The following is a 10,481-nucleotide window of genomic DNA, read 5'->3' on the forward strand; positions in this document are numbered from 1 at the left end:
AATCTAAAATTTCTTTTAGAAACCAGACTCAAATTAAAATGCATTATCTGATCCTGGATCACATTAAAGTTAAATCATTCTCATCCAGATGGAGCCCTGCTTTGTTCAATCGCAGCAACTACAAAGTCTTAACCTTAATGTGGTGATCAAATTACCCTCCATGAACGATTGTCCTGTCTGGCCACAAAACCATAATGTCCTTTAAATAGTTTAGGTCACTGCATGTTTACTGCTGGTCTAGATTCACCTATGACTCACTGTGTATTTTAAGAAAGGAGGTCAATGATATTTGTGCACCTGTGTGTGTAAGTGTGTGTAAGTGTGTGTAAGTGTGTGTGTGGCTGTGTGTGTTGGATGAGTCTGAAAGGTCAAATATATGTGTATAAGCCAAATGCTTGTCAGTAGTTGTGTGTGTCACGTTGCTTTGACACTTCCAGAGGGAGGTCAGGTGATGTTTTCCCTCAGATGAAGAGACGGCTGAGGCTGCAGGGAGACGGACGGACAGATGGACAAACAGCAGCAGGTGTGCGAACAGAAGAAAGACACCTCAGTGAGGCTGTTTAGTCACACTGTGACCTCTGCAGTGGAGCTTCATTTTCTTTACAAAAACAGACTTCTCAGGAGTCCAGCATATGGCTTTACCTCTGCATAACATCGGAGATATTTTCCATGACAAAAACCTCTTCATGTCTCTGTTGCAACAAAAAGATTTGCAGCACTGTAACGTAATAAACATGCATATAGAGAATCACTGTATTAATAATAATAAAGTTTTTTTCATAAAGTTTTTGCTCATTGGGAGCTGAACAGAACAGTGTGAGGACTTTTCCCCTTTTCTGCAGTTGTTACCTTTTATGTCCTGCACCTGTATTCAATTTGCTTGGATGTTCGCATACTAGTCTTTTTTCTCATGTCGATAGAAAAAACAGCATTTTTAATTTCACTAAGAATCCTCTCTGACATAAAATGTTTCACTGGGTAAATTATTTATGATGTGGCAGAAATGACAAAAAAACCCTGAACCCTTAACCTTATCACTTTAAAACGCTTTGTCCTTTCTGAATAGAGAGTGACACTATCTTTAAACGCATAATATGTGACATTCTGATAATTAATGAGGCAAATATAAAATATCCCCTAGTGGATTAAAGACTTCCTTAAATAGTGAAGTCCTGTGGATTTTTTGTTCTCGGCTCTGTGTTCACATTGGAGGGACAGCCCTTCAGCTTGTTTACGTTTCACTCAGAGGCTCAAACATGGGGTGTCAAGTTTTGAACGAAATCAATCCTTGTCCAATCATAAGCACAACCACCACCACGTGTGGGAAGAGCGATGGCCCCACCCACTCAGGGGAGCTGTGCCTAGGTGCATTAATACGGATTGTCGTCTCAAGAGAGCGACTGAAGGAGAACCAACAAACTCCCCAAACCTGAGAAAAAACTTTCTATGGGCTGAAAAGATAAACATAACAAGTGAATATTAAAAATTTTAATATCATCACATGAAATGAATCACAGAACCTTGTTTTCAGATGTTTATTGGCGCTCATCTGCGCCCGTCTCTGTCCCTTCCAGTGGAACAGGTCGGGAGGGGAGGGGGCAGCTTGAAAGAGAGCATTCATCTTGATGTGAAAATCTGCTTAGTCAAATGAAAGACATGGAGCCTAATTTTTTAGACTTTATAAATTGACCCATTAATACAAATGTTATACTCTGATGTCATCATGGGATGGCCTCAATTGACAATTATTCTTGTTTGTCGCCACCTGCTGGATGTGTGTAGCTCACATGAAGGGAAAAGCCAATTGAGGAAAATGCCCCCTCAATGTTCTTCCATTGGCCAAAACCAATATGACCCGGGTTGTGTTTATCCCGGTCACCTTTGTCTTGATACAGGCTGTGCAGACTCTGTGAAGCGTTGCCCTTTGAATCTGGCTCCATATATTGAGTGTTTCTATATAAATGTTACCTTTGTAATGCTTTCTGTGTACACACCTGACTATCTCTTAGTAACCTTTTAGGTATGTATCAGGAGGAACATGATGTACAAAAAATAAAGTGGAAAGGGTAAACTAGCACATATTGTTTGGGTTTGGCTTGAGATTTAAAAACTGCATTTCCTTAAGTGACCACTAGAGGCTTTCTCTAAAAATGACAATCCAAACAAATTAGTGTGAGTGTCTGCAGACCCACACAATGTGAAATAAATCCATCCAGTCCTTTGTTTGTGGTCTGCAAGTCTTACAACACTCAGTTTCAAATTTGCTCTCCTTGTGATGTCACAGTGGGATTCTGGTAAAAACAAATCCCCTCCCCTCTCCTGGTATCTCCACACATGGACTCCACCCCCAGCCTAGAACAAAACTTTTACACAGGTCCACCATTTTTATTCCCGCTACAGAGGAGTGGTGTCTACCGGGAAACTCAGGGGGGTTCATTGCATTTAAAGAGACACACACACCAAAACGGAGCGTTCTGAGAGAGCTGGTTTATACAGGGTCACAAACCTCCTCTGCTTCTTGATTCATGTTATATTTTGACCAAAGCACAGCACAGATGTTTCATTTAGACCACAGGGGACTGTTTGAAAAGGTGGAGAAGGGGGATAATATGTCCTCTTTAATGAATTTTAGCAAAACTTAAACACCTTCTCTCCTGGTTCCCAAACAGTCTGATGGATGGTTATTCTTGATAGACATCAGAGAAAATGATGCATCAAACAGAGTGACAAGGAGTTAGCTGATTTTTGCAATGAGGCAGATTTGCATAGAATTTTTCCTCAAATGTCTGCACAAAAATACCTCATCAGAGATGATGTTTGTCATGCAGTGCAGTTATGGGTATCATGAAAGCCTAGACACTGTCTTTTTTAAACAATGTGCACAGGTTTAGCTGGTGCAAAAGCTCTGCAATCCTTTTGTTACTCAGGCCCATAGTGTATTGAGCAAGTGTCAGATTATTATACAGCCATCATTCTTCTAAGGGTCTGGCTGTGTGATGCTACTCTACAGTAACGGTCACCTTCCCTGCTGTGATCTTCAGAGGGTGTTTGGAGCAGGTGGTGCAGAAGTATGGTCTCAGCGTATCGCTCCACTGCTGCTTAAAACGATGGATCAGGGTGTTATCACTGGCATCAGAGAAGGTCAGACACCCTCTCTCCCAGTCCAGCTGAATCCTAACTCTGCGTGGCTTACGCCTCAGTGTGATGGGGGCGCTGCGGCCAGGAGAGGCCCGGTACTCCCCAGAGGAGAGGGAAACAGTCCACAGGCCGCCACCAGAGTCTGTGTCTGAGTCTACGGCAGGACTGGGGTTAAGATCAGAGGAGGACCAGTCTTTTCTGTGGACCGTCTCACTGGCTACACCCAGAGACCAGTGACTGTTGTCTCCCACCTCCACCTCCCAGATGTGCCTCCCTGAGATGAAGCCCTCCGAGCCCAGGATGCTCTGTGGACTCACAAACCTCTCTGGGTTTTCTGGGAGAGGCTGCTTCTCACACACAAACACACTGGACAGCTCAGGAGACACACCTAGACACACAGAGCCTGTGTTCGGGTCCACGGTCACTGGAACTAAGGATTACAAAGATTATCAGTGAGACACAAAGAAACAGCGGCACAAATCAAGAGCACACATCAAACAAAAGATATGACTTCAATTCATTCATGATTTCATTTGTATCCCTTGGTTACGGCCACAATGGTCTCGCCCTGCCTTGGTCTTGGTCTCGATCCCTATATGTCTTGGTCTTGTCACGGTCTCGGAGCACTCTGGTCTCGGGTAGTACTTGGTCTCGGTCAGTGTGATCCTGACTACAACACTAGCAGGAAGTGAACTATCCAAAGATACACAGTTCTGTCTGCACACAGAGTAAGACTTTGCTCACAGTACTGGATGATCTTCTGCATCTTGTCCCAGACTTGGTGCTGCACACAGCTCTGGAGTTTGGCCACATCAAGCAGGGTTCCAGATTCTTCTTCAGGCTCCTCCACTTTGTGCTGAGCTCTGCGACAAACAACAAGGAATGAAGATGAACTACAACGCTGTGTGGTCTGACATTTGTATACAATGTGCTGCAAATACCTTGACTTACATTACACAAATTGTACAGATACAAAATACAAGTTAAATAGACCTATCCCCGATTTTGGGAAAAATCTATACTTATTGGTTTTGATGAAAGAAAGATGGATTTAATGGTAAAAACAAAAAAGTATCAACCAGCTGGTGAAACAATGAACCTTGACTATAGCCACATATTTCTTTGTTTTTTGCTAAATGCTTTTACTGTAAAATTTGAAAGAACAACTAAGCCTGGACATCTAATAAAGAAGCTCACCTTTCAAAGGCCCTCTTGTAGTTCTGTTGACGCAGAGAGGAGAGACAAGTGAACTACAAATACACTCTTCATATGAATGTAGGTTTAGAAACAGAGCAGGATTCTAACAATAAACCAAAGTTAGAAATATCAGAAAGCTGGAACAAGGTCATCGAACATTTAACATTTAGGGCTCTGTAGTCTAAAGATCAAATCCCATATACCAATAAAGTCAACAAGCTGCTTTCCTTGCAAACTTCGATATGGAAGCCTCAATATGTAGGATAACAGTTTGGTGCACTTTGGCGCCAACTGAAGGTCTATGAGTGCAACTGCAATGTCTTAAAACACTCATACTGCGGTTATGACTCCCTTTCATGCATTAGTTGACAAGCAGAGGGGAACGAAGCCGGCTAAAACATTGTGAGAAGATAAAGGCCCATGTCGACAGACTATTACCAGATTTTGATCAAACCTCAGCGTCTACATCTGTGTTTGCAAGCTGTTAGCATCTGGAGAATGTGTATGTGTATTCAACTGTTACCAAGATATCTATAGGCCGTGGCTAAAGGGGGGACAGAATATCCATACTGCATTATATCGTCGTCCTGACTCTTGTGATACAATTACCAAAATGCTGTAACCAAATAAAGATGTTTTAATTAATTAATATAAATGGGGCCCTTTAAAGGAGCAATATGTAACTCTGACACCTAGTGTTTAAAATGGGTACTGCAGTCTAAATCCAAAACATTGCAGAGAGCTGTCTCACCCTGCCCCCTCCTCTCTAGAGTCAATGCTGACGCAGGTTGCCATGTGGTGGACACTGAAGCTTCAGTGTTTAGCCAGCTCTGCATCGGGCTGTAAACCTTTCTGTGTTCTAACCTCTCTCCCTTTTTCAAAAGCATCTGTCAGGACTGACAAAATGATCCCAGAGCACATGATGAGAGCAAGCACTCTTTTTAAAGTTATACATTCTTGCTTGAATTTAGATGACTAAAAACAACAACAATCACGTCGGCACAAAGCTGCAGTTTGCTGAATTACCTTCAGAAAGACGAGGTCCTCCAAGCCCATGGCCTCTTCCGTGTCTCTGATACTGTTTGTGAGCGTTTCCACGTCATCGTTGATCCTGTCGATCTTTTCTTTCATCCTCTGACTCTTCTCCTCCTCTTCCTGTTTCAGCTGAGACATCAGAGCAGCCTCCTCCTCGTTGAGGAACTGATGCATCTTCTCAAACTCCTCCCTTAAGAACTGAGCCGTTTGGACCGATTGTCTCTGAATGATGAATCATGAGACATCAAGAAGAATCATTTAAACTTGTTCTGTAATTTAGTCACATAGAAACATTAAAAGTGTTTTTTTACATTACATTGTTGCTGAGATTTGCCACAGATGCATTATTGTATGGATTGAACATCAGTGTGCAGACATCAGCCCAAGGACAAATAATACTGCATCTTCAGTGTTAGCAGCGGATGTATATCTGTTACCTGTTACCTGATACCTAACAGCTGGTTGACATAATAAATGTAATAGCACCTGAATTTCTGATAATGTGTAAAAGAAGCTGCCACTGAAGCAAGCAACATGTAATTGTTTAAGTTTCTGACAAATTACATCTTTCACTAAATTCAATAAACTTTCTTATTTCTCATTTTTCTTTCTATTTTGCTCTAAACACAAATAATTCAGGCCTTAATGTTTGGCATGTAATATCACAAATTAGATGTTTTTTAGAACTTGTAAAATGAATGTGGCTTTTAATAAGTGTAATAATGTATTTTTAGAAAATAGGAAACATACACTTGCTATTATTTCTGTGTTTAATATATCAACTATGATTTTACTTTTTTTGCAGTGCAGAATCTGGGAAGCGTCAGTCCGTACCTTGATGTGAGCAGAAGTTTCGTCCCAGGTTCGTCTGATGGAGGTCAAACTCTCTAACTGCTCCTGGAGGTTTCTGACTGCAGATCTCAGCTCTCTCTGCAGACAGAACATCAGGTATCTTATATGAAACATTATCCAGGCATGTGATTGGTTAAAGCTAGAAAAGGCAGACAAATTTAAAATCACAGATATGCAAATACTACTACTACTAGTAATGAATAAATCCTATATTGACGTTTAATAATGAAGACTTTCTGATTAGTGACACAGCCAGTGAAAAAAAGAAGAGACTTCATTTTTGTTTTAATTAAATGTCGTTTTCTGATAAATATGGAGATGAAGCGACCGTTTCTGAGACACACAGGATCATAGTAACTCGGTCTCACCTGCTTAGATTCATTGTGTAAAAAGAAAAAGAAGCTGCTCCGCTCCGACTCAGATTACACCCAGAAACAAGCACAGATATAAACGATACATTTGCAAAATTCTCGACTACAGCGTCATCATAGTTGGCTACAGTGTTCATTAAGATGCTCTTCAATCCTGCAGATTCTTTCTCCCTGGCCCCCCAAATGTGTTTTGTCAGCGAGTAGCTAACAGGCTGCTGGAAGGTATCACAGCAAATAAACCTGATGTACTACACTGCAAAAAACTCAATTCTTAGCAAGTTTATTTGTCTAATTTTTTATCAAAAATATCTCAGAACACTTAAATTCCTCTGAAAAGTCTTACTTAAATATATATACGACATTGCTTCATATGTATAAGTTAAATTAGATGTCTTCATCTAAATCAGTACATCTCATTTCAACAAGGAGACTGTGCTTGCACCATTGGCTGATTTTTTTATTACTAGCAATTCAGACCTTTACTTTTTATATCATGGAATGAAATGGTTGTTTGTACTTTTCAGTTAAATGTGGTATACTGTGAGTGTACTGATTTATTTTGGACTATAGATTTAACAAATACACTCGCTAATATTTGAGTTTTTGCAGTGTAACATGGCTAATCCCTGTCCCATGAGTTAAAATATTCAAACATCCTGTTGGATACTCGGAAAGAAAACAAATCTTCATGCAATTAAGTGTAAAGATGTCCTCAAGTCTTCTCCATTTTGCATGATTTTACATGTGTTTTTCATCTTTAAAAGGCTCTTAAGATCTTAGCAGGTTGAACTCTTTTATTTAAGATCCTTGAGAAGATGACATAAATGTGATGTCATCAATGTTATTTTCTCCAACTGGAAAATAATCCTCCCGAGCCACTTAATACATCCAAAAATACCCAGTACTGCAGACGTGTTCAATGATTTCAGAATGGGGGAGTGTCCCTTTAATTCATGTTGGTGCATCATAGTTAAACTATTCAGGTCAGGGCATCCGGTTAGTGTGTCTGACCTTACAGTCGAGGACGGCGTCCTGTACAGAGCAGCTCTGGTGATCTTCATGCCTCTCGTCCGTCTCACAGTTCGGGCAGATCAGCTCCTCTTCCTCCAGACAGAACACACTGAACATTTCTCCATGCTGCACACACACCTCCTCTCTGTCCACGGCCCAAGCTTTCCCTCCATCCCCCGTCGCCATCACACCCTCCTCTGCGGCTCCAGGTGGGAGCCTGCGTCTCCTGGGCTGCCCATGGAACAGGGTCTCCAGGAGGGAGTGGAGTACTGAGTCCATCAGCTCGGCTCCGTAGCAGATGGTGCAGCCGGTCTGACCCAGCTCCTCCTGACTCACCTGGATACACATGTGACACAGTTTGTGTCCACAGGGAAGCGTCAGCACGCCCACAGACTGACAGCCCGGACACTCAGACTCCTCTTCAGGCTGGGTCTGATGCTGCTGATCCACATCTTCATGTGGATCATCAGGCATGCTTGCATCTTCTCCCTGCTCCTCTTCTTCTTCATGATCAGTCTGACCGGCTCTCTCGGCCATGACAGTACACAGATGGATGTTTAACTTTAGTTCAGTGTATAGCTGACTTTAGCTTTCTGTCCCTGACTCTGTGCTGCAGGCCCACAGAGGAATCAGGTCAGGTTGTTCTTCGGTCGACATGCAATCTGAGCTTTGCAACAGGTTGCAAAATCACTTCTTGTGTGTGTGACTACAAGCTCCTCCCCCTCAGCTGCTCCACAGCAGCCCCCCGCCTCTTTGGAAGTCACAAAGTGACATGGCAAAAATACTCTTGAATTGAGAACAGGAGGTGTCATAGACAAAGAAAATCACAGAAGAAAGGAAGGAACAAAACTACATGATTAAATAGAAGTGAAGAAGCCTGTGAAGAAACAAGTGATCATGAACTACCCTGTCCAGCAATGACAACACAAAGTGCAGCACACAAATACTGCAAACCTTATTTGCTATATAGTCTGTGCTGCAGCTGTACTTAAGAAATATGTAGTTTTTATGCAGAAGTCATACTTCTTTCTCACAACATTGCGTACTGAACCTTAATCTGTATGCTCTCTCTCCTCTCCTCACCTCGGTAAATGTAACATATCTTTGTCTAGAGAGGATTTTAGGTCAGAACTACAAAAAGGCATGTCTGTCTTGCATGCTATAAAAATTACATGTGTATTTTTGGGCACACTGCACATGACATACAGGTCATTAGACATATTAAATATTGTTCTGGCTTTCTTAACATTATAGAAGTATGGGCCTTTGAAGGCACAGTCAGAACTGCAGCAGGTTTTTGTCTTGCTCAAGGGCACATCAGGGGAGGTCATGAGTTTGGAACAGTTGCTGCACTTCCACAAAGTCCAACAAGTTTTGTTCATTGACTGTGTAAAACATGGACTTAACCTTTGTGATGTCACCCAGAACGAACGCTTTTTACAAGCTAAACTATGACTCTTTGTAGCCAAGAGTTGAGATTGTTGGATATCTGCAGCTTGCAGCCAATACTACACAACCCGCACAGTGATTTAAAGACAACCAACTGTTCTGTTTACACCTCAGCTGAACCTCTTGTTGTTGCTCAATCCACCTCATGCTCATCTGGCTCACAAAAGCTCCAGTTACCTTCCAAACTGACCATAAAAAATATCAAGCAAACACGATATCGCACCGTGGATGCCTCTGAGTGAAACATATCGTAAATCTACCAGTTCACTGGGGATATTATGTAGAAGAACTTCTCTGAATGTTTGTTAAAGTTCACATTAGGGGAAGAACCAGGTCAGTGGTTTGAAACAACTCCAGCAGATCCACAGATACGGCATTCACATGACGGATAAAAAAGGAAAGGTGAAACAAGTTGAACATGTAAAGGTGATGAAAACAAACTTACAAACGTGATTATTTCTAATAAGCAAATAAAATAGCAGCATTGATAACATGCATTAATGTCTGCATAAACCTTCAAAGTGACCAGTGCAGCTTTGTCATTGACGCTGCAATACTGGATTTCACCCACTACGTGGCAGCATATCACCATTAAATGGAATCTGGGGAAAAAAAGGCAAAAATGTGAATTCTCACTGACTCACAATCTGCCTTTATGTTGTGGTTTATGAAGTCAAATGAGTGTTTCTTGGTGGTCAAAGTGTGTTTTATGCAGCCAGGTTTACAGACAAAGAAAGATGAATGAGAATGTATTTTAAAGGAGTGCCTGAAACTGCGCAGTAAGAAAGGCTAGATTACAAGCAATTAGTATACACTTTAGAACTGTGTGGACAATTTACAGTAATACAACTACATTATTACCGTCATTTGTGAAATTACATTTGAAATAATAAAAAAAATTTTCAGCATGATTGATAGGTTTATTTGAAATTAAAGTATGTTTGTGTATATTTTACAATAAGGGGTAAAATGTGCAATTTTAAATACTTATTTGATGTATTTATTGATTTGGAAGGCATCTTGTGACGCCACTTTTGGTGCCTTTGGGTCCTCTGGGGGGTCCCATCCCCTGCTTTGGTAAACACTGTAACAGAGAGTCAGATGACTGATTTCTGATTCTGATTCTGATGACATGCACCAAAGGGACGATTGTCAACTTCTTTACATGGGAGGTGGGCTCTAACCAGTCGGCCAGGTTCCCTTTAGGATAATTCATTTTGTATAAAGACAATAAGTTTCCCTGTATATGTTACTACACTACTACTTTCACTCAGAAGTTAGGCAAACTCAATATTTTCTGCCTCCGTTTTCTGCAAGCTTCAGTTCACTTCAGTTTGTCTGTCTCCACCACAGAAACATGTACCTGTCTGTGATAAGTGGTGAAACATGATGAGCCTCGAATCATCCCAGATGGCCGTGCTGAAGTTA

At 41.3% G+C, this 10,481-nt stretch overlaps 1 protein-coding gene across 1 annotated transcript; it reads right to left on the reverse strand.

Moving 5' to 3' along the window:
* Positions 1-1,494: 1,494 nt before the first annotated feature.
* LOC109989510 (E3 ubiquitin-protein ligase TRIM35) lies at positions 1,495-9,806 on the reverse strand. The gene is made up of 6 exons (XM_020641288.3): positions 7,605-9,806; positions 6,205-6,300; positions 5,362-5,592; positions 4,336-4,358; positions 3,883-4,001; positions 1,495-3,568 (listed from the first exon to the last, which is right to left on the reverse strand). The coding sequence occupies exons 1-6, from the start codon at positions 8,139-8,141 to the stop codon at positions 3,000-3,002; spliced, it is 1,575 nt and encodes a 524-aa protein (XP_020496944.1). The 5' UTR covers positions 8,142-9,806; the 3' UTR covers positions 1,495-2,999.
* Between the last annotated feature and the right edge of the window lie 675 nt (positions 9,807-10,481).

The sequence above is a fragment of the Labrus bergylta genome, chromosome 18 (genome assembly GCF_963930695.1).
Source record: "Labrus bergylta chromosome 18, fLabBer1.1, whole genome shotgun sequence".
Classification (NCBI taxonomy): domain Eukaryota; kingdom Metazoa; phylum Chordata; class Actinopteri; order Labriformes; family Labridae; genus Labrus; species Labrus bergylta.